We start from the raw sequence: 25,714 nt of genomic DNA, 5'->3' as shown, positions 1-25,714 counted from the left end.
AGCATCCACGAACCACATTCATTTTTTGAGCACGCACGGGAGGTAAAGAAAACAAGTCACGTGAAACGAATTCAATTGGTGGTGCCATTACAGAGCACTCTCGAGCAAAACGCAAGCAAATCGAATAAAAGTAGAAAACAAAACTTCACAAAACATCTTCAGATATAATCTCCGATAAAAAAACACATCTATCACTTCGAAAAACATGTTTCCACAGAACATTTTCACGTGGCGTAGCACCGCCGAATCTAATTTTCACCAGCGGAATTGAAAAAAATGAACGCGGACGAGGTAAACGTGACACAAAATTCAAAACTCAGCCGCCCGCGTGCATGCCTTGCTGCGATCTCTCGTTTCTTTTAAAAATTAATTGAACCAAAATTTAAAAAAAAAACAATGTTTAAATATCTTTAAGAAAATATTTACTTTGCTCTTTTAATGAGCCATATAAATCTTCGATTAGACTTGCATATAACAGAAATATATATTTTTTATATATTTTTGTTTTGTATGTGTGTATATTTTTTGTATGTTTTTCGGTCTTATTGGCTTTCGTCAGAAAGAGTCTAAAAACCTTTGTAGCGTTTTGAAATTGCAATTTGTCAGAGAGGATTCATTCATTTCATTTATTTAGTTAACATCTAGACAGATAACACATAACAATTTCACGCCACAATATTCGGTTCGTGGCCGCATCTCTTCATCCTCGGTTCTGCCCCACGTTCGCCAAATCGATACGCACTTGATCCGCCCACCTAGCTCGCTACGCTCCTCGCTTTCTTGTACCAACTGGATCCGAAGCGTACACCATCTTTGCAGGGTTGCTAACCAGCATTCTTGCAGCATGCCCTGCCCATCGTATCCTTCCAGATTCTGGATACTGGGTTCGCCGTAGAAATGGGCGAGCTCGTGGTTCATCCTACGCCGCCACACACCGTTTTCCTGCACACCCCCGACGTTCGAAGACCCCAAGTGCTTGCAGGTCCTCCTCGAACATCGTCCACGTTTCATGCCCGTAGAGGACTACCGGCCTTATGAGCGTTTTGTACATGATACATTTGGTGCGGGCGTGAATCTTTTTTGGCCGCAGCTTCTTGTGGAGGCCATAGTAGGCCTGACTTCCACTGATGATGCGCCTCCGTTTTTCACGGCTAACGTTATTGTCAGCCGTCAGCAAGGATCCAAGGTAGACGAACTCGTCGACCACCTCGAATGTATCCCCGTCTATCGTAACACTGCTACAAAGACACATTAAAGACCATCATGTTCCTTGCAGTTGCCTAAAGTTTTATGGCTCATAAGGTAATCTAGAATGCCGTGAAAAGTGTTCTGCGACCTGTCAAGCTTGGGTAGCTTGGGAGGGAGAAACCAATACAAAATTTCTGTACGTCATAGTGAGCCGGGATTCCGCTGTCACGAACTGTAACTGTGAGCCCAGATCTCAAACATTGGACTAACATGGAAAAAGCGCGTAACTGATTAAAACACATTTTCGCATTTCATCAAAAGTGACAAAAATCGAATGAAAATCAATTCATGCACACAATGCAAGTAATGTCACGTGAGCACCTTTCAATCGGATTGAATTTAAAGCATTGAAAAATGCATTGTTTTACTTTTTCCAATAAAAATGAATATTTAGTGCATAGAAAACTGTGGCCCTTTTTCCATGTTTGTCAGAAAAAATCGAAAGTACACATCAAAAGAAAACTAGCAATTTTCCCCAAGCCTGCCTTGATTGTTGTTGGCAAGCTGGAGTTATCTTGCAGTTCAAAAAAACATTGTTCTATATTTCGTGTGTAGTATCGGTGCCTCCCTCCCAGTTTTGTACTACCGAGGGACTAAATGCAGTACTAGAAGTGGTACCCAATCTGAGCCCGAGTGGGACAGACCTGACTGCTAACTAGGCGAGCCCTGTCGCGCTTAGCCCCACCAGCTAACATTTACTTTGTCTTGGCCGCATTCACCACCAGTCCAACCTTTTCTGCCACGCGTTTCAGACGGGTGTACAGATCTGCCACCTTTTCAAATATTCGACCGACAATGTCCATATCATCCGCGAAGCAAACAAATTGACTGAATGTCGTAAAAATCGCACCCCGGCTGTTTGTGAAATTTGTGAAAATCGTGATTCCAAGTACATATTGTATACAAATTCATTAGTTGTCACATGGGCGTGGTCAGGATTTTCGTCAGAAGGGGGCAAGCGATCATAAAAGTTCGTTCATGACTTTTGCGCAAATTGATCATTATATATAATAGCTGCACCATTTTTGTATGAAACGCTAACTATGAAGGACATCCTTCTTTCTTTTTTATTCACAGTTAGCAAAGTAGAGTTTAAAAACCTTCTTGGTTCATCTTTTTTTCGAGTAGCATGTCCATTAACGGTTTGGAAAATTCAATATTGTGAAAAGCTCGAAAATTTAATTGGCAGAGAGCCTGGATAAGTATTAGCACTGGATACATCACGTTCATATAGTGATTTCGAAGATTTTATAAGATTCCACCAAAATTTGTTCCAAAAATCCAAACTTACGAATATCTGCTGGCGTCCTCAAACAGTTATTCAAAGTATTCCTTTGAGGAATCCATCAGAAAATTTTCCCAGAAAATGTCCCGAGATCCCTATAGATTTCTTCAGGAGATATTTTTAGTTAACCCCCATCAAATAAATAACTACAAAAACAGAAAACACAAACCTGTATATTTCATCGTAAAATTTGTTGCAAAGATTCGTCTGTAAGCTACTTCAAAGATTTCTCTAGTTTATTTTCTTGGATTCCTCTTAGTACTTATCTATGGAATCCTCAAATGATATATTCAATTTCTCAACACGTTCTTTCGATTATTTCCTCCAAAACCATTATTTTGAGATATTTAACTTTAAAGTCCACTCACCTGCGAAAATATCGCGAATCACTCTTTTCAAATTGTTATCGCTCACAAATGACTAACAGGGTCTAATCAGTAAAACAAGGTAGAATATTTAAGAAAATCATCATTTATTTTGCATGTAATTAGATTTGATTTCAAATTGAAAGGCACTTGGTTCACTCTGGCTGAACAAAAATTGAAGAAAATGGTGTTGGCCCACAATGTAATGCTGGGGACCTATGTGAACAATGAATTTGTACAAGGCATCCAAAACACATTATGTCTGCCTTTCCCTAGGTGGATTATATAATAATTTTACCAGAAATTATGTTCAATCAAGGTCCTCACGCATTCAAAGATTCGACAGAGATAACAATGATGTAGTTGAGGAATGTAATGATCGATGAAAACCATGAATTTGTTATACCAGAGCACACCAAGTTACTGGCATTTAGAGTACCTTGGTTGAAATGTATGTTACGGGTAACCTAAAAAAATATTAATCGGGATTCGAACTCGTGTCCTTCAAGTGGTGATTAGGCGTGCTACCTCTAGGTCAGGCCTGCCCAACATTTTTGACTCTCTTTTGACATAAATGGTTGCCGTATTAGCAAACATAGTCCGATCTGTGGAATTTGTACCTCAAATCTAAGCTTGGTTTTACATTTGACTAATCCACGTATAAAAAATTGAATTTATATCACACTCTTTGCGGCATATGCAGATAAGTCAAAAAATTGGTGCGGCCCGCGGGCCGGATTGATTTTTGCCTTTGTCTGCATCGCTAGCAAAAATTTTGATATAAATTTGAATTACTATACATGGATCAATCATACCATCATACCAAGCTTTCATTTCAAGTATAAATTTCACAGATCGGTCTATTATTGCAAACGCGGCAGCCATTTATGTCAAAAAAGGTCCAAAAAGGTTGGGCAGGCCTGCTCTAGGTAATTTCGAACTGTTGAATTGAGAGCTAAAAGCTCGAAACAACTTATGCACACTTTGATCAAATATGCTTGATGGTGCAAACGTCATTTCCTGAACAGCTAAAGCACACCAAGTGCTACCAAATTATTCAAACATCAACAAATTTAAATGTCTTGTTATTTCATTACGGCTCCTGCATGGATCCATCAACATATTATATAAAAAGCAAAGGAGAACGTTTAGCGCGTGTTGACACCTTTTGTTCATACAAAAACACGATTTTCATATTAATGGTACTTGGTGTGGTGTGGCTGAACAAAATTTCAATGAAAATTCATCAGCACCACCGAAACAATACTTTATTTTACATGGCTGTTCGCTGACACTACAAGCTAAAATCTGTTGGTGCTGATCCTGTATGTTGTCCGAAATGACCAATTTACAATGTTTTGGGAAGAATTTGAAAAAAAATTCGTTTTGAATCAGAATATTAAATTACCTCCAATGACTAGCTTAGATTTATGGTTCGCTTTGGTTGGATATAATTTCAGTTTTACATCTTCTGCCAGAAAAAAATTTTGAATTTACACAACGAGGTTTAAATTATTCGATATTTGCAATGTGGAAAGGTTATGATAATCTGAATCCTCGTGTGTAAATAACTTATTTTTGAAAAATATGGCGCTTGGTGCGGTTTGGCAAAACCCCGACCATTTGTAATTGAAATCAGCGATTGTATCAGGAATACTGTCAATGTTTATTTCAGGAATAAATTCAAAATTATTTCAAGATTTTCTTCGTTATTTTATTCAAATTGTTGTTTTTTTCAGGTATTTCATTAGATATTCCTCCTTGCATTTTTCTGGCAATCTGTCATACCTGTTCCGGGATTTGTTCAAGGTTTCTTTGATCGATATCTTTGGAGTAATTTCATTAAAGATTCTTTATGAGACTCATCTAAGGATATCTCCACAATTTATCTCAGGGATGTCTTCGAGAAAAATCTCTCTTGTAATATGTCTATGCATCTATCTGAGCGCTTGAACAGCCAGTATTGAAAGGCATCCTAGAAATACTAGAAATAATTCTTGTATTTTTTGTCCAAATATTTTTGCAGCATATCGATAGTATGATACAAATGTTAAAATGGCCAGGCCTACTGTGCAGACTAGGGTTTGTAGATAATTAAAAATTCACGACCATCAGGTTATTCACGAATGAATAACAAGATGAGCGAAAAATTTTCAATTTTGCAAGAGAAGAAACGTTTCATTGAGGGGGAATAGGCAATTGTTGGAAGTGGCGTAGCTAAGATAATTAATTCACACTCCATTGCTATTTGTTATTGTCCCTTGGGATGGAACACAGATATTTTTTCCATATGCCCTGGCTCGAAAGCCTTGGCTTAAGCGCCATTACTCGAAACGAAAAGAAAACTTTATCTGATCCCACTCCCATTACGCAACCATTTAAGATAAATATAAATAAAATCCCCAATGTTGAAAAGATAAGGATAAATTAGAAATCAAAAATCTCTCTTCTAATATATTTTCAGAAATTTCTGTCATTTTCGAATTAATTTCATCATTTTAGATTTAATTTTAGAATTAATTTCATCAAGTATTTAAAGAATCAAGAATCGCACTTGAATCAGAACAACTATTAGGATTTCTTTAGAAACTCCTAACAGTTATTTTCTCGGAAGCACCTGTTAAGGGTCAGGCACAAATTACGCAACGTTCCAAGGGGGGGAGGAGGTCATACCAAGCGTGACAAGCCTTACAAAAATTTTGGAGGACTCATACAAAAAACGTGACAAAGGGGGGGCGGGGTCAAGAAAGTTGAAATTTAGCGTGCCATAATTTGTGTACCATCCCTTAGCATTCTTTGGAACAGACTGAAAAAGATTCGTTCAATGTTTTATAAGGGTATTTTTCCAACAATCCCATGAAATATTCTTGGGAGAATTTCTGTTTCAATGTTCCGATGAATTCTTAGAAAATAATATTTTAGGCAAGTCACAGTATTGATTCCCAAAAAAACTGGAGATGTGCTAAAATCGATTCCGTTCGCCATTCTCAACATCGATTCTCAACCACCAGTAATCGGAGTTAAGCTCCAGGGAAGTCTTCCAAAATCTGTAGCTTGCGTCTACCTACCATGTGGGAATGTCCCTGACCTACGCGGGGAGGTAGAAAAATGCGACCAAGAATGGTCGTCGGTGACCTCAACGCACACCACCCTGTTTGAAGTTGCTCTCGCTCTGACCTCTTGGAGGACAACGATATCGCTATTCTTAATAATGGCTCTCCCACGTGTTTCAAAGGGCATTATTCAACGGTAATCGACGTTTCATCCGTTACCCGGTCGGAGGTCCAGCGATTCCGTTGGAATGTTAAAGCTGACCCTTACGGAAGCGATCACCATCCTATACAAATCTCGGTAGCCGCTGAGGCTCCCACCACAACTAGACGATTCCGCTGGCTGGGGGACCAGGGGGACTGGGCCGCATACAATAACAACTTAAATGCAGCTATCCGCACTCCACAGCCGAGTAGCATATCCGAGTTCTTCACCGTCCTCGCCCAAGTGGCAATTGTTTCAATCCCGAAAACAAGCAATAAGCCTGGCCGGAAGGCACTTCGTTGGTAGTCTTCAGAGGTAAAAAAAAGCTATCAAAGCGCGAAGAAAAGCCCTTCGTGCCGTCAAAAGAATGGAGCTCGTCAAATACTTCGCTAATCTTGCAGTCTTTGACAGCTACGATCCGGAGTTCATCCGACGATCCGGTGTTACAACCGATGACATAGTAAACTTCAACGTACCTGAGAACAAAATCCAACTTTCCATCAATCAACCATTTTTGGTAGGCTAACTGCAATACGCTATAAGCCAAAGTAAAGGAAAGTCTGCCGGTCCTGATGATATTGGCTACCCTATATTGAAGAGGCTTGACGGATCAGAGAAACTAGTACTGCTAGAGCTTATTAAGAACCTGTGGACTGGTAACATTTACCCACTTGGTGCCTTTCAAAGGTAGTTGAGAGGATGGTAAACCGCCGATTAATGCACTATCTACAGCAACATGGTCTACTCGACCACCGGCAACACGCCTTCAGGCCGGGGTATGGAACTAACACCTACTTTGCGGCCCTTGGCGAGGTCTTGTATGGAGCGAAAGATAAGAACCATCACACTGAGTTGATTTCGTTGGAACTCTCGAAAGCCTTTTATCCGGACTTGGACGCCTTTCGTACTAGAAAAGCTGATCAGCTGGGGCGTATACGCGGACGACATACTAATCGTAGTGACTGCACCGACAATCGCAGCTACACGCAGAGGAGCCCATGCAGTCGTTTCACGAGTAGCCAAATGGGCTGTCTCCTTTGGTTTTCCATGGCGGCTTCAAAGAGCATTCGGTGCCACAAGTGCTCATCCAGTGCATAGGGTCAATGGGCCTCCGCTCGTCATCAACAATCAAGGTATTCCTGTTCGTAAGACAGCAAAAGTTCTTTGAGTCATTTTCGACCGTGGCCTGACCTTCAAGCCCCACTGAGAAGCAGTCAGAGCCAACTGCCGTAGCCGCCTGAACCTACTGAAATCTCTCTCGAGACCGCACCGCAGTAACAACCGAGGTATCCGGTTCCGAGTCGCCGCCGCTCTCATTGACAGTCGACTGTTTTATGGTGTAGAAACTTTCTTGCGGTGAACAGATTTATTGAGACACTGTCTCTGATTTATAACCGCTACGTACGAATAGTTTCGGGTCTTCTACCGTCCACTCCGGCCGACGCAGCCTGCGTAGAGGCTGGCCTACTTCCCTTCCGATATTTGATTACTGCTATAGTTTGTACGAAAGCAGCCGCTTTTGCGGAGAGGACCGCTGGAAACGACAGAACCCGCCTCTTAGAAGAGGCCGACATCCTGCTCGACAGCATAGCCGGCGTGACGCTCCCTCCTATCGCCAAGATCCACTGGTATCACTCTTCTCTAAAATTCGACGGCAGAATAAAGGACAACTTCAGGGCAGGAGACTCATCAACACGGTTGCGACAATCTGTCACCGAGCTCCTACAATCCGATTATGCGACACATCAGCGGCGTTATACAGATGGTTCCCTCTCCAAGCAAGGGGTTGGAATAGGCATTGCGGATGACGAGCTCGCCGTAAGCTTAGATCTTCGCGAACAGTGTTCAATATTTTCCGCTGAAGCAGTGGTAATATTGTACGTTGCTACCAAGCCATCCTCCCGCCCGATCGTCATAATCACCGACTCAGCAAGTTGCTACTTTGCTCTCTTATCGGAAGCTCCCCGCCATCCGTGGATTCAGGGGATAATCCGACACGCACTTCCCGAAGTTTCTATTATGTGGATTCCAGGAATGAGGATTTATTCGGTTCTCTCAGTGCCCTAGTGTTCAAAAATAATTGGTGGGCCAAGGTCATTGCGACTAAGTTGCGTCGTACGGTTGATCAGGTCCCTTTCCCAATATTCATAGTCATTTTTGAAGAACACACATAATGTTTTAATGAAAAAAATAATGCTGAATTTGTTGATTATTTTTCTCCTGACGACTAAAAAAATCCTATTTATTTTTACACCACTGTATCCTTAGAAATTACTTTACGAATCACTCCATATCCATTCCTGATTTATGTCAGATTTCTTAAATAATACATTCAAAAGTTTTGGAATTAAATATAACAAATTTTGTATAAATTAACCGAATTACTATAGGAATATTCAAGAATTTACCATAGAAATTCTGATTTTTTTTTACGAAGCTCCTGAAGACCTCACAAGGTATTTGTATGTAACATCGTAGAAAATGTTTTGAATATATTTTGAAGTTTCATGATTGTAGGCTTCGGCCAATCTGTTAATGTCGTCGTGTAAATAGGCAAATCATGTCATGGGGTGTGGGTTCGATTCCCTCTTCAGCCATTGGAACTTTTTACCAAACATGTTTCTCGGCTGTTCTATTGGAGCATGCTTGTTCATTGTGGAGTGTTAACTTACAGTCTGTGTACCTAAATGGTATTCATTAAGAGCATTGCTAAATACGTGCTGTCATTAAATTTCTAATGTGAGAAATGCTTGCATTACTTTGGAAATTTGTTGATGAATTACTCACGGACTTTTAGAAATCAAGAATCATACGTTTAAGACAGCAATTTTGCAAAACACCTAGAATTTACCTTTTTTTTCAGATACTTTAAAGTGTTGAATTTTGGAAAGTTCCTCAAGAAAGCATCATGCGATCGAAGGAGAAACAACAAACTTTTGAAGCAGGTAGAAACAATAAATGCTCAACGGAACAACGAATATAAACCTCTCTAATAAATTAAAAAAAAAATCCAAGAAGCTCCATTAGATGTGAGAATAGATTTTATAAATCTAGCAGAATTTCTTCCTTGACTTCTGGATTACCTGGAATTCTGCTAAAAAGCCTCTAGGCATTCCACCCCGAAGCTGAAAAAGAATTCAATCCCATTCTATGGATATTCTGTTCAAAATTGGTACAACAATTTCCAAAAAATTGTTTCAAGAAGAAATTTCTCTATGAATATTTAAAAAAATCTATTCCCAACTATTTTGCTAAATATTTATCCAAATATTACTTCACCGCTATGCTAATTCTGGAAGCAGAAGTATCCCTGGGGCTGTTCAACAAATTTCCTCTAAAGAATTGAAGGAAAGAGACATTTCAGCAACACTTTTCATAGAAAATTCTTGTATATTTCAGGGGTTTCAAGCAGAAGTTCCATTATAACTCAGTTTGAGATGTATTTTGGAAACATGTATTTTTACAAACTTTTGATGAACTTGGCAAAGGATTTTTATATGTAATTCTCAGCGAAATATCTCAGTATAAGGTTTGATGAAATCAATTATTTTTGGAGAAAATGCGAGGAAAAACGGAGAAAATGCTAAGAAATCCTCCAAAAACATGGGAAATAATAATGCAATGGATATGCTGCTTCATTCTAGAGCCATTAACACAGCATTGTTTGCATTGTTAGGAAAATATTGGAAACGAATTTCCAGGATATTGCATTTTCCTTATTATATACGTTTTAGAGTAGATACGTTTTAAAGATTTATTCAGAAAGGAAATGTGAATTTCTTTGTCTTTACCGACTAAGTGCAATTTTGGGACACTATATTCACCATCCTAAGCTCACCGTCCAAAACAACTCCTCTCCACGGTAACCGTAGATATTTGGCTTCGTTTGAACCAGAAACCTTCAGAACAACGAAGGAAAGCAACCTAACAACGCAAGTAAACCACGAAGTGAGTAAACAAAAAGGGAAACTCCAAAGACCGCTGCGGGAGCCCCACAATGGCAAACAGCCGAAGGAAGTTTAAATTGCGCGTTTACAAGTAACCAACCAAACCATCGCCGCAAACGGAAAGTTGAATTCCACCACCAAGTATTGCTCCAGGGAAAAATTGATGGTATTGCATGCCTTCCCTCCCCATTCTAGTAGTCGACTCGTACAACATTTGTTCAAACATGCGGTATTTAGCCTGCGGATGCCACACAAGTATCCATGAGACATTTGTATGGTAAATATTGCATTCGATTCGACGGACGCGTGCCGGAAGGGAAGACGGGGTGGTATGCACCCCCTGAAGAAGAAATCAATTTTAAATGCGGATTTTGTCGAAAATCTATAACTGGGTTTACATGGAAAAGATATAAATAGGCTCGTAATTACTAAATATAGTCATTCGATTGAGGCAATCATACAAAACAAATAAAACAGTGAGGTATAACGCACCTGTTCAGTTCCAAATATTTTTTATGACAAAATCCAGTTGATTTCTAGATTCTTATATATGCAACAGATGCTATGCAGTTCTATGTCTCGTTTGAGTTGGTGGTTTTGCGACATAATTTTAATTTCACCTATGCTGCCCATAACTGCATAACAGGCATATTCGACATTTTTGACAAATTGGAGTTAATACCATGAAGAGTCCTCAAATGATAAATACTTTCGATCAACTTAATGAAATCTGTGAGATTTTTCTGAAAAATTCGATAAAAATACCAATTTGTTTTGTCACATTGGTAATTATAACCGCATAACAGTCACATTGAGATTATAAATGAACCTCGTAATGTAATAGCAATGAAATATCTATCAGAATTATTTTCTGACTATTCACCTAGTATGCAATATTAGTTGTACGAAATATCAGCCTCAAATAAGCACTTTTGAGTTCCTGGTAATATTTTGAAATTTTAGTGTCCTCCCATACTGCCATGAAATGCACACTTGGTATTTAATTTACTCAATACCTACATTTGTCGAATGTTACAAATATGCAGTTATGGGCAGTATGGCTGCGCAACCATTAAGTATTGCCCATTTTTCCCCACGTCATGTATTTCCAATGTTTCCAAAACAGTTTTATTTTTTTCTATGTGGAAATTGGGATTTTTTCCCAAGAAAGATGTTAACATTGACAAAGATATCGTACGTAAAGACCGAATTTCATTAAAATACATTTTATCTTGCACATTTGACGGGGGTGCGTTTTACCCCGATTACGCATTTCACACCAACTTCCCCTAATACGGTTCACCTATAACCCGTGCGGTAGAGGTGGTTGTGCAGAACGTCTCACCAGCAGCAGCAGCGTGCAGGAAAAGGAACTGCAATCCGGCCGTGTGTTTCTGCTTCCGTTCTAATTTACCATTTTTTTTCGGGCACAAATATCGGATTTCAAGTTGAGTTCACTTCAGCTGCTTTTGTTGGTTCTTTGCACTGCATGTAAGAAAACATTGCGGCTGATTAAATGCTCTTCTTTGTATGGCTTTATTGTCGTCGACCGGCAGGGAGCATTGGACTCTTGAACTCTAATTACAAATTCTCGAGTTCTGAGTTTCAAATACTGTAGCAGCAGTGGCCTTTGACGTTCGTCACATGTGTTCAAAAATTTGTACAATGTGTTCTTGAAGTGCTGTTAAGAACGAGAGTTTCTCAGCACGCATTAGCGTCAATGAACCGTTGCCTTGGGAAGCCATATTGGTGTGGTATTAGGTGACATAATGTGACTAAAATAACCGAAAAGTTGCGGTCTTCAATGCTCTTTTCGGTGATTACGTTCCTCAAACATTTTTCTTTTTTTAATTAAGTTCAGTTGAGTACGAAGAATAAACTGAAATAAAAAAAAAAATCAAGGGTGTAAACATAGAGTAGGCGACTTTTCTTTTCTATATCAGACTAGTGTTGTACATTGAAGAAAATTAATTTGGCTTTTATTGCATATTATTTGCTACAATTTATGTCATGACATACGGAAAAAGTGGTGAATTGGTGTTTCATTTTAATTATTGCAGCTAGTTTCAATCGTTAGTTTTTACCCGAAGATCATTACTTTTTATAAGGGTTTATAAAAAAAATATATTTGAAAGTAGTATTTAAAAAATGTATAACTTTGCAAACTTTTCGGTACAAGCTGTTTTAGAGTGCATTATGATTGGAATGTGTGTGGTATTTGTATGCTTTTACTACATTTGGTTTTATGGTTAACAACTTTATTGGAAACATGATACAATTTTTTCTAAATATTAGAATAAGCCTAACAGCTTTACTGAAGCTAAAAAAGCTCTAAAAAAACAAACAACCCTCTGTGAACTTCTATGAACTTTTGGGAACCCCTGTGAACATAATGTAAACCACTGGAAAAGTCGAGTCTACAACACGCCTCTGAAGACGGCCTTAGGTTAGAGGTTGTGTATATACGTTTGTTTGGGACCTCTCTAACAGTAACAGACTGGCAAATCCAATCAACCAAAATATTAATTTTGAAATTTTAAAAAGTTTTGTAATTGTCTTTACGTAAATTTTATTTACCTAATTCAAAGCCAAGCAGATATACAGTGACAGCTTCACCCAAAACATTCAACAACTCACCATCTGCCATCATTCGATTCACAGAAAAAAAAAGTTTTTAATTCTATTCCACCACAACAATTAGGATCCAATTCAGAATCACGATCCGTCTCCAATCTGCGTCGACAATCTTGCTCCAAAGATCAAACCATCATCATCGCCATTATCTATCGGGAGAACGACGACAACGCCAGCAGAGGCCACACAATGAAACTGTTTGGACAACTAATCATAATTCAATTGCAAAACTTAGTCTCCATTCTTCGAAGTTCTTTGTGTGTGGATCCAATGCGTGAGCACACCGAAAGACTCGTCCAGCCCGGAGGAGACGACCGAAAGTTTTATTTTCTTCCAACCACACTCAGCGTCTCGCCCTTTTCGAGTTGTCGGCGTAAAGTCACCTTCCTGGGAGTATAAATTTCTAAAACATGCTTTGCCGAAAGTTTATTCCCAAACTCCCATTAATGCTTGGCGGCGGCAAACGACGATACCTCTTCGTCTTCAAGCCAAGCCAATGTCATCATCTGGCGGAGTGTTGGCAGGACTCACACCAAAGTTGAGACAACACAAATCGGCAAATTTAAATTCACTAGAGGGGCAAAGTTTGAACTCCCCGGGTGACGATTTTCGTTTCGAGTTGGTTGGCATCAGAGCAATGCTGGACAAACATTTGAAAAGGGCCCAAGAGGTCTTGAGCCTTTTTTTTCAGAAATGTTGCGGTTGAGCCCTTTTTAGCCCGCCCATGCAAACTAACCTCACTATCAGAAAGATTGGTATCAGCTCTTCCTGATAATGATATTGGTGAGCATGATCGAGTTGAATTGGGCTCAACAGCGTCTTACAAAGCTAATGTTTACCAATGTCGATGTGCCCTATTGAAATGTTTGTCCAGAATGGAGTCGGTTGAGGCATAAGTTCGAACTTGTGGAATACTCAATTTCCGATTGAGCCTTTAGTTTTAAAATTTGTTTCTGTAACGTTATGAGAAAATGTAAAGGGGTTTTGTGCTATTTGGGGACGATTTCAAATGGGTATCACTCATCAAAGGGGTGATCGTTCTAAATTTTCGTTCGATGAATAAATATTAAATCCTTATGATAGGTCTACAAATGCCCCAGGGATTGAATTCTGAGAAGATTGAGAGTATATTTCACTTATCGCTCTCTGTAACAATCACGATGCGCAACACATTATGAGAACCTGTATTATCTTTTGCTACAGCCTACAGATTAGGGAGGAACAGATTTTGATGCAATGACTGTTAAATAAAATACCTATCCCAAATGGTTAATAAGCAAGCAAAACATACTTGTTTTTAATTATGAATCGTGGTTTACGGCTAACCAGCCGAGCGGAAGTTTACAACTATAGAAAGCGTTGTGTTTGGATGGGCATCTAATTCTTCCGGAAGAGGTGCACTTTGCGAAAAAGGACCACGTGATTATTGAGCTGAAATCGAATTCAGGTTAACTTCTGCGTTCATGAGTCCTCTCATGGCGTAGTGGTAACGCGCCCCAACTAGAGATCGGGGAGTCGTGAGTTCGATTCTCACTGAGAAGACGTGTAACTTTTTCGCAAATCTTCACATCAATTTGTCCATCTAATCCAAATGCAAATTATATGTAATGTTTAGCTTTTCGGTAGTTGTTAAGCAAAAAAGTTTTATCATCGCTCTCTGTTGGGGCTCTCGTTCGCTGCTACTGTTTATCAAGCTTACTACAAATTGCGAAACAATTCTAATCATGGATGGTTTATTCTTATTTTGTTTTATGCAATGGAAGTTCAACCCACGATTACAATATTTACGTCAAAAATTCTGATTTTACTTAATCCCAACCGATGTCTTTTATATTCATAGTGAAGGTCTCTTACTTTAGCAGCATCTAAACATAAATCACATTTATACCTTTTGATTTGAATTCAGCTACAAATATTTCAATGAACATTTTGCCCGACTTCACTCTACTGATGATTGGTCACGAGGTGTCAACGTAGGCAGAATGATTTTTGTGTATCATAGTAAGGAGAACCAATTATTTTGCGCGATGAAACGAACCATCGCGTAATGTATCGAAGCTAAATCTCGAGTTTTCGAGAGCACAAATCTATAGCCGCGATCTATAGAACCAGACAACGCTCCAGTACAAGCTAGCTCATCAACCAAATCATTTTTAGCAATGTAAGAATGGTCGGTTACTCATGATACACGGAGACATTTTTTATACCTAAATTTTAGGTTTATTTTATTCAAAATTAAATGTATCGATTTTTCTCTAAATCCAAAATCTCCCGGTGTACTTAAACTTGGATTGAAAGAACTAGATTTTGTTAAATTAACCAAACATTGAGTGAATTTCACCGAATGGAATTCATGGCAATCTTTTAGTGGGGAGCTTAACCTTGGAATTTTAGCCAAAATTGAATAATTTAGCTCCATTAAGGAATTGCGTAGAACCACCAAAAATTGAGTTGAATCGCGTCTTTATGTAGGATTGTAGGTTTGGCAGCATGGATGTAGCCAGGATTTTTATCAGAGGGGAGGCAGGCGACCTCAAAAATTTATTCACGAATTTCATGAAAAACGATCACTATTGACCAGCAGTCTCAGCCTTGTCAATAATTGAAATAAGGATTTTGAACAGTTCCTCCAAGACTTCCCTTAGATAGATTAAATCAGCATTTTTCCAGAAATAACTCACAAATTCCTCCTGACATCTACTGAGCAAATGTTGCTTCAAGTTCTTTCAGGAACTCACAAAATTTATTGACGAGACACAATGCATGAGTTTTATGCTATAATTTGCTAGAGAGATTCTTCCGTAAATAACTGCAAAACTATCTATTAATTCCTTAAATTCATTAGGTATTTTTTAAGCGTTAAACAATCTGATGCCCTCAAAAGTTTTCTCTTATATTTCTTTTGGAATAACTGTTAGAATTCCTCTTAGAGTTTATGCAGGACTAACGTAAATATATTTTTAAGAGTCAATTCAAGTGTTTTTTAAGACCTTCTTTCAAATTTTATGTTACCTCTTTCTTAAGATATTCTCAAGATATTTCTTTTATGGGATTTTGCCAAGAATTTTATTAAGATTTCTACAATCTCATTCCAGAGGAACTTGTTAATTCTGAGATCATAAATTAAATTCTTCCATTCGAACGATACTTCAGGAAAACTCTGAAAATTCATCAAGTATTTCCAATAGAATCTTTTGATGTCATACTTTCTAGGATTTTATTAGAATTAACAATGAGAACTACACCAAGAATCTGAAATTTTCTTCCAGATCATCAAAATTGCTGAAGAAAAATGAGCATGAGCATTGATGACCGTACAGTTCGTAGTTGCTTCTCCGTGATTGACCAGAATAATCGAAATTGTGCAAGGAATCAACAAATGGGTAGCTTACCATCTTCAGTGTATAACTTCAAGAATACTAAATATTATATTTTAAAAATCAATAACGGCACCAGCCACGTCCTTACGGGCATCGGGGAAAAGAAGAAAAGGGATGTTAGTGCGAAATCCATTGCACTATGGGCCAGGGACGCAATCTGGCGGGACAAAATTAATAACTCGGTAACGAAGCGTTTCCGGCATTTGGTGTCTTCGGCAAAGTTTTTTGTAACAACGAGGACCATCTACTGACATAAACGGATAGTTCGTAAATCGTCCGCATAGATGGCGCCATAATCTAACTTTTTACTGTGACGTTCTAGAGACTTGGCATGTTCGGCAAAGTTGTTCATTTTGATAAAATAAACAACTCTCTCGAAGACGTCAAAATTCCACAGCCTACTGTTTTCGAGTTATTGGCAAAATTAGAGAAAATTAGTGAAAAATCGATTTTTGTCACCGAATTTGACATTTTTCCTAAGAACCATGTCATATAATATTTTTTGCTAATAAATATATAACAAACGCATGGTTTGGTGGAAAAATTTTAATGATACGACGCATAAAACTTAAGAAATCATGAAAATTTAAGAAAAATAGAGTAATTTTTGAACCTTAATAACTTCAAAAGCGCAAAAAAACGCAAGCTCAAATTTTCAGGCAACATAGAGCAATACTTGATGAAACTGATGTCAAAATTCCAGAGAGGTATATTTTGGTGTTTTTGAGATTTTTTGATTTTTTACGGTTTACTTTTCATTACGCGATTAATATTTTCATGGAAAATATTTAAGTGTATTTTAAAATTAGCGGAAAAATATATATTATTATTACATGAAATTATTATATCTGCTCACAGTACAAGCTGGCTTTGGATTTCATCTTGAATCCGTTGTTACAATTTTCCGGAAGCTCAAAATTTAAGCAAATCCGTTGATTAAACACATATTTAAAGTTAAACAACCTAACAGTTCTCAAAATCGAAGGAATCTCCAAATTGATACCTTTGATCTGTATTCTCTGTTTCGAAACATCCAAGAATCACCGCTCTTTCCGCTTTGAAACAAATATACAAGCTCCAGACAAGAGATCGTGTGCTCTGAAATTTTAGTATTTAGAGATATCGACATGAATATGCTTTAAAATTTGATTTTCCGTGTTAAAAGTAACACATTCACAAAATAAATTACTCACCTCGAACCATGATGACAACAATTAACTGATACATGATCAAGTTTATCATGGCTTACTATACCATTTGAATTATTGAAGAAACAAAATGATGTACCCAGTTTTAATCTACACTTTCATCTACATTACTCGATATCAACTCATGGAACTGCTCTTAAACTGAATTTCATGATTACTATGATGGCTTTTTTAAACAGTTTTTCGAAAGTTTTTGTTCCACGACTCGTTATTTCTTAAAGCCGATCGTCCCTTCAGATTCCTCATGGAATCTAACTGTATTGGAGTAATATAATCATTGTAAAAAAATTAAAAATCTCAAAAACACCAAAATATACCTCTCTGGAATTTTAACATCCATTTCATCAAGTATTGCTCTATGTTGCCTGAAAATGTGAGCTTGCGATTTTTTGCGCTTTTGGAGATATTAATGTTAAAAAATTGCTCTATTTTTCAAGATTTTTCATAGTTTCTTAATTTCTGTGCGTCGTTTTATTAAAATTTTTCCACCATAACTTGCGTTTGTTATATATTTATCAGCAAAAAATATTATATGACATAATTCTTAGGAAAAATGTCAAATTCGGTGACAAAAATCGTTTTTTCACTTATTTTTCTAATTTTGCCAATAACTCGAAAACAGTAGGCTGTGGAATTTTGACGTCTTCGAGAGAGTTGTTTATTTTATCAAAATGAACAACTTTGCCGAACATGCCAAGTCTCTAGAACGTCACAGTAAAAAGTTAGATTGTGGCGCCACCTATGCGGACGATTTACGAACTATCCGTTTATGTCAGTAGATGGTCCTCGTTGTTACAAAGAACTTTGCCGAAGACACCAAATGCCGGAAACGCTTCGTTACCGAGTTATTAATTTTGTCCCTCCAGATTGCGTCCCTGGCCCATAGTGCATTGTTTCTAAAGACCGAGTATACCTATGCATCTTCATGGTTGTCACGGTAAGGAGTTTTTGTTTGTGGGAAGGATTCAGAACCCGAGCAAAGCTTGAGATCATATTGAAAACTAATTTTGATGTTGTGACGTCGCGAATTTCGATTACTCAGCTTGCTGTCATTTTGGTTGTTTTAACAGTTAAAATATCAAAACTGAGAGCAGAAAAATGTTCCCATGAAATAACATTGAAAACTAATTTTGCTATCAGTTACAGCAAATTGAAAACTGTTTCTGCTATCATGGAAGGCAAAATAAGAACTCATTGAGATGTAAATATTTTCAATTGATATTGAAACGAGTCTGGGACAAAATAAATGTTTCATTTTTATATTCTCATTGTGTTTATACATCTAGCACGAATAAATTTATAATTATATAAAATGAAATCATTACCGAACTTTTGAAATGATAGCAAAACGTAAACAAAATATGATATCAAATATTTCAATGACAAATTGATATCAAATTATGTTATCAACTTGATGCTGAAAACAAGATATGTTTTCGACTTGCTTTCTTTTTGATGTTGGACTTTGATCGGGAAGCTACACAATCTAGATTCACCTTGGTAAGTGATGCGATTCGTGTAACCTCCATATAAAATTTACCCATTTGCATAGTGGTCTCATCTGCACAAACATTTTCAGACAGATTCAGTGACGAACCATATAAAGAGTTTGTTGCGTTGATAAGTGAATCGATTTATGAAACATGAACCGAAATAATGTTCTATAAGTAAGTCTATGATAAAACGTCGACATTTCGTGTGTCAAACTATTCAAAGTTTTTTTTTTTTTGAAATTACAAACAGAGGTAAATGTATGTGGCTTTCAATATGTTTTATGTAAAATAAATACGCCGACATTTGAAGTGTTGAACCAATAATTATTTTATGAACAAATAAATAAAAACAACGCTCATGCCGTTATTACGATAGACATGTAAAATAGAAGCATGAAACGAGCTCACTAATTAATGATCCATCGTTAAGCACTTCAAGTTGGTCAACACGCCTACCCGAGCAAAGTTGAATAGCAAAATGATAACAAATCTTGTTACCTGGTTATCATCATTTGATAACTGATTTTGTTATCAGCTTGGCTGAATTAACAGCCAACATAACAAAAATGAGAACTCATATTTGTTTGTCGAATAACAAAGTAATAGTAAATTATGTTATCATTGAGATCAATTGAGTTATCAATTTGATATCATCCAGTTATCCGACTTTGCTCGGGTAAGGTATACGAGCTAAATGAGTTACGAGTAATCTTGCATCACTGCCCAGCAAGAAGCACGAAAACAGGAAAAAAAAAATTACTTGGCGGTCGCAAAACCCCGCAAAAACGAAATTTTCTCGGCGGACGCAAAAAAGGTTTTTTTTAGAACTCCTCCAAAACAGTAAAAAAAAAAATGCTTAGCAGCTCTTCTAGGAATTTCTTCAAGTATAATGAGGTATGATTTGAAAGAGTAATCTCAAGTAAAAAAATACCCAAAATTACCAAAAAATCTAATGGAAATTTCTCGGGTGTTGGTTTAGAAATTCCTTCAAGAAATACTCCAAACTTTTTTCAGGAACTCCTCCAAGGATATCTTTAGGATTTTATTTCCGATTGAAACCCAAAAAAAAACAATATATTGAGAAATTTCTTTCAAAAGTTTAAACGTTTTCTAAAAAATGATGGAACTAATGTAGGCATTCAACGAAGTCCTGAAAAAAAACCCCTAAATTATTCTCAAGTCATCTCTGGAAGAATTCCCGTTTGAATATTTGGAGGAATCCTGAAATAATCGTAAGACTTTTCCTTGGGAAATCACTGGTTCAACTCCTGATAAAATGAATACAATATATTGAGGACTAAATAAAAATATCTAAAGAAAATAACCCGAACCTGAATTTTACAAAGAATAGATTAAACTCTTAAAATGATTCTTTGATCTAAATTATTCCTTAAGCGGAGTTCCGAGTGTAACTCCTGACTGAGAAAATGCATTCAAAGCATTTTAAAAGTGATACAGAGGAATCCCCAAAAGTGCCGTCTTAGATGAATATTTGAAAAAAATAATCTGTTCAAACTTCTCAATAAGTTTTTCACTAGAACTCCTGTAACACCTAATGGAAAAAAACGAATCATAATTCCTTATGTTTTATGGCATTCTGGAACGATTCTAATGATGCATTCCAAAAAATGATTTTTCATCCAGAAGTTACAAGACAAAACTACAAACCGTCATCAGAAAGCAGTTTTTATTTCGGAATACTAGTATTTAATTCAAGATTTCGACCAAAACTTTCTTCAGCAATTGCTGTCATGATTCTTCCAGGAATTCATCTGGGAATCATACCAAGGATTCTTCCAAGAATTTCATTGGAGATTTCACCAGGAAATTCCCCAGCATTTGCAACAGGTATTCTCCAAAAGTTTATCAGTCAGGAATTCAGAAATTTCTCCAGAAATTTTACTAGGGATTCCTGCAAGCATTCCACCAGCGATTCCAATAGTATTTCTCCAGGAATTCCCTCAGCAATTTTGCAATGGATAGATTCGAGATTTTTTCCAAAAATTACACCAAGTTGTCTTACAAGGTCAGAAACTGAAACTGAAACGATTCTTCTAAATAATACACTAGGGATTTTTCCAGGAATTTAATAAGGCGATACTATCTATGGAAATTCTATTTGAGTTTCCCCTATGTTTTATATATACCAAGAAATCCTCCAGGAATTTAACTAAGGTTTCTTCACGGAATTCCACCAGACATTCCTTCAGACAATTTTCTTGGGATTTCTTAATTATTTTACCAACGATTTTTTCAGGAGTTCTAACAGGGAATCTTCCAAGATTTTCACCAAGGTTACCTCTAGGAAGTCCACCAAGGATTCTTTTAGGAATTCCAGCAGAGATTTTTCTTGGATTTCCTATAGAAACTCCTCTACAACAGTATTCCAGCAGAGATTACTACAGAAATTCCACCATTGACTCTTCCAAGAATTTCACAAGAAATTTATCCAAGAATTACTCATGTAATTCCATCAGGGATTTCTCCAGGAGTTCTTTCAGGGATTTATCCAGGAATCCCTTCAGGAATTCTACCAGAGATTCCTTTAGGAATTTCACCAGCGATTTCTCTGGGAATTTTTCCATAGATAGAGATATCTCCAAAATTCTTCCTCCAAGATTTTTTTTAAGTTGATTCATTTTCGAGCTATTAAGTGGAATATCTTTATCTTGAGAATCGTATTTAGTACTTTACCATATATTTCCACTAGAGTTTGTAGCCTTTGACAGATGCACGTATTTTGACCTCAACTATAATGTCGTATTTAGGGCCGTGTTCTAGATTCAGAATTTATTTAGAGATACCTGAAATTCCTACTAAAATTATGACCATTTATAATTGTTCGATCGATAGAGTACTTTTTAATGAAAAGGGCCAAATTGTGCAATGTGCATCCTTATTTGAGATGAGCCACTTAGCCATTATTAAATGTACAGAAGATCGAAGAATTGACGAGGTTTTATTTAAGGTTTTTGATATGTTTGGTTTAAAATCAGAAAGTCCATACCACGAGATTCATTGTAGGTACAAGAGTTCTCACTGCTCACATTTATTTTCATACAAAATCCCGCACTTTAAAAATTAATAACAAAAATCATACTTACAAGCAACGACAATCGAAGCCGGTTGGCTGATGGTTTTCCCTCGTGGTGACCACGCGTGACACTCGCATTTGAACGGCGCCTTCCCAAAGTACTCGTACACCAGATCACGCGAAATGGTGGCCGTCACTTCCTGGTAGTGGACGCCACTGTGAGGATCCACGTGGGATTCCTCGACCGATGGAGGCGGTTTGTTACTGCCACTGCACTTAAAATGCACCTACAAGTGAAAAGAAAGAGAGAGAGCAAACAATCGGAAACGATTAGATTTATGGTGATCCTTTTCCGGCATGTTTTGAATAATGCACGACAGGTGTCTGTAGTGGGTGTGGATTTATTGGATGATCAACTACCGGGGAGGCTGAGTGTAAAGTAGGGTGGCCCATAATGATCAGATTACGAAAATCTTGAGCTACAACCACAAAATTTGTTCTTTTGGATGCCCATGACCTACTGAGAAAATTTGAGTGTCATCCTTCAACTTCAAAGGGTGGTTAAATGAGTTTATATTTTGTATGAATAAAATCGACTATCTGTTTTTTTAATACTCTTCTAATTACATTTTTGATCATAGGTGGCTCTGTAGCCAATACATTTCTTTCATTAATTATTTAAAGATTCTCCTATCAATAGTTTGTAGCAGTCTCTGATGGATTTCGCTCAAATTTTCACAGTGGTCTTTGGGGTCTGAATGATCGAATGAGGGATTACCTTATTCTGGAGACATTCAAAGCTTACATCTCGCACCGGGCAGGGGATGAATCGTGCCGGAAGAGCAAAAATCCTTGCCAACCTACGCCGAACAGTTACCGAAGTTGGTGTTGCTGTAGAGTTTCGCATGAAATATTCATTCGCCCAACTATCCGGCCAGTCATCCATGAGTGAAAACAATCCAGACAGGGCAGACAACGACAACGACGGTTAGTTTGGTGTTGGTGGTGGATAAGTGTATGCAAATGTAGGGATTTAGAGTGCGAGAAGGAAATGGAACTAGACTTTGAATACCAAATTGAATCTTGTTTGGATTCTAAGAAAATGGTTATGGAGAGTAGGTATTAAATATTAAGGATGCCATTTCCCGGCCCGTGGATGCTGTGTGCTCTGAGGGGTGCCCTGATAGTTTCCAAGTTTTGAAATAAGTTGGTTTTCAATAATGCTAGTGTCATCTGAGATTTATTTGAAAAATAATTATAACAGAGGTATAGTTTTGTATCCTATAAATGGTCTGCTCTACTGAGAGACAGACATTTTTTAATGTTTTTATTTACTTCAATATTTTTTGCTGACAATTATAAATTTGCATAAAAATTTTACCTTGGGTTTGAATAAACAGGGCCATAAACTGTTTGAATCGTGTATCGCAAATAAGATAAAACAATAAAATCATATCGTTCAAGTCATCCAAATGTCGGTTTACCAATGAAAAATATCATAACAATTGTCAGATGGTAATGAAAGAATCAACAGTTTCCTAACTGCAGATCCCTAGGCTTCCATAATGATCCTAATGGGTGTTACTAAATACGAAATCAGAATCCTAGTACCCATTCTTCCCGGAACAAGTAAGACTCCTTCGTTCATACCAAGAAAATCTCAGCAACGAAAGAAGAAATTTAAATAAAATAATCCTTTTATTGCATCCTCTGATCTCCATCCCATTCGCCCTATGTTGCTTCCAAACTCTCAAGTGTTTCTTCCACCAAAGGCGCAACATACATTCGCATCCCGATCAGAAAAAGGTTCTTGAATTGCACATAAAAAAATCTAAAATTTATACGCCACGTGTATTTAGCATAAATTATGAAAAACCATTTGTAATGTATTACCTAACAATAAATCCTACAAACACAGCTATTATATCCAACATTGCCAACAAAATCCTAAATATTGAAAACAAAATACCTTCCTTCAAAAAATTTTGCTAGTAAAACCACTCGTTTTACATGATTTAGCACTGAAAAATAAATCATGAGCAATGCACATGAAAAGACCGAGCTGTCGATCCATACACGTCCATTATTTTAGACAGAATATTCAGTGTAAACCGACCATTCTCGTTTGCAATTTCATTTTAAAGTTACAAGAAACCATGCAACATTGGCGGTTGATGAATGCAAGATCAAAAAATATTTTATTTTCACTCAAGATTGCAAGCATTCCTGAATGCAATTAGGCCGTTTACATTATTAACGTTGAATATTCAGTTATAACTCGTCATAAAATGGGCTATTAGGGAAAACAAAGTATTCGAGGAAGGAACTTTCGGAAAACTGGCATTCGGGGAACGATATTCTGGGAACCGGCATTCGGGAATAAGCAGCACAACCGGTTATCGTTGAAAAATATCACAACAAAATAACAAACATTAAAAAAAAAACTCTGTTTGACAACACTATTTCTATTGTCGAGTTGAGCTGGAGAAGCTGAATAGGAACTGCAAAGACTGCTCAGGTAATTCCCTTTAAATCATAGCATCTTAAATCCGACAAAAACAGAGCACTCAAAAGTTTGAATTCTTCAAAGTGGACAGTAAATGTCCTACTCTAAGGTATAAAAAGCTGACCACACTTCTAAGTTCATTGTTTAATTTCTGATCTAATACACTAAAGTTTTTTTACACGGTTTTTTTTTGCACGTTTTATTTTTACACGCCTTTAGGAATTTACACGGACTTTATTGCACGGTATTTCGGAATTAACACGGTTTTTTTTTTACTTATTTTCACGGATTTCAGAATTAATACGGCTTTTTATACTATTTACGCGGATTCCAGAATTAACACTGTACTTTTTCCACGGATTCCAGAATTAACACGGTTCATTTTTATACGGATTCCGGAATCAGCACGGTTTTTTTGTGCGGATTTTTTTTTTGCACGGCACGAGGGACCGTGTAATAAAACCTTAGTGTATCAAGTTTTGCTTAATAAAAACTTCTTTTAACTAAAAGTATCTTCTACTGTTCATAAATATAGACTAGACTACAGTGTTGGCTGCTGGAGTAAAATTAATAAATTTATGTAAAGAAAAATCAAATCAGCAACTGCAATTTTGAAAAATTAGGACTTATACACGAGGAAATGTGAAAGAAATGCCAGGATATATTAATGTACAAATTCTTTGGCATATTTCAGAAAAAAAAAACTCTTCAGGAAGTTTGACAACTGTACTGGAAAAACGTGTATAAACATTGTTGAGGGAATGGATAGGAAAAAAAATGTTTGAAGGACTTATGATTATTCAATTGAGGTGTTGCTATAATATTTCCAGGAGTATTTTCTGATTAATTTTATGTGATACTTCAGTACAAAACGTAATCTTGGTCTTCTATAAAAACTTCTATTAAGATTTCTTCAGAGAATTGTATCGAAACTTCTGTCAATATTTCTGTAAAGACATCTGTCGATATGTGGAGAATTCTCTAGAACCTTTTTGAAAACCCCATGGAGAACAGTTAAAAGATCCTATCTCCGAGTTAAATTTCTTCAAAATCTATTTCCTTTTTTTGTTTTCTACAATATCGATCTCATGCTTCTTTTTGCGATTCAAATTTGATTAGACGTTCTCTTTCAGTGAGACGTGAAAAAGGTTTTGCTGCAAATCAGTTTTAGATTTGAAGAAGATATTGATCATTTGTATTATATAGCCTGAAAAGAATTGTCGCTTTGATATATTCATTCTAGAGAATTGTAAAATTAAAGGACCGATTATTTGAAAAATTTCAGGAAAATATACAGCCATTCAATGAAAAACCGATCTAGCGATCTAGTGGGTTATTTTGTTTCTTATCCTAAATAAG

At 37.0% G+C, this 25,714-nt stretch overlaps 1 protein-coding gene across 1 annotated transcript in view; it reads right to left on the bottom strand.

Annotated features, from left to right (window-relative positions):
- LOC5568887 (netrin receptor unc-5) overlaps window positions 1-25,714 on the bottom strand; it is a 472,574-nt gene that overhangs the window by 289,654 nt on the left and 157,206 nt on the right. Inside the window, exon 4 of the mRNA XM_021845790.1 lies at window positions 21,920-22,136. Within this exon, the coding sequence (XP_021701482.1) occupies window positions 21,920-22,136 (217 nt within the window). The remainder of the gene's footprint in view (window positions 1-21,919; window positions 22,137-25,714) is intronic.

This window comes from Aedes aegypti, chromosome 2 (genome assembly GCF_002204515.2).
Source record: "Aedes aegypti strain LVP_AGWG chromosome 2, AaegL5.0 Primary Assembly, whole genome shotgun sequence".
Lineage (NCBI taxonomy): Eukaryota > Metazoa > Arthropoda > Insecta > Diptera > Culicidae > Aedes > Aedes aegypti.
Note: the sequence above shows the minus strand (reverse complement) of the source record. Positions and strands in the feature narration are given on the sequence as shown.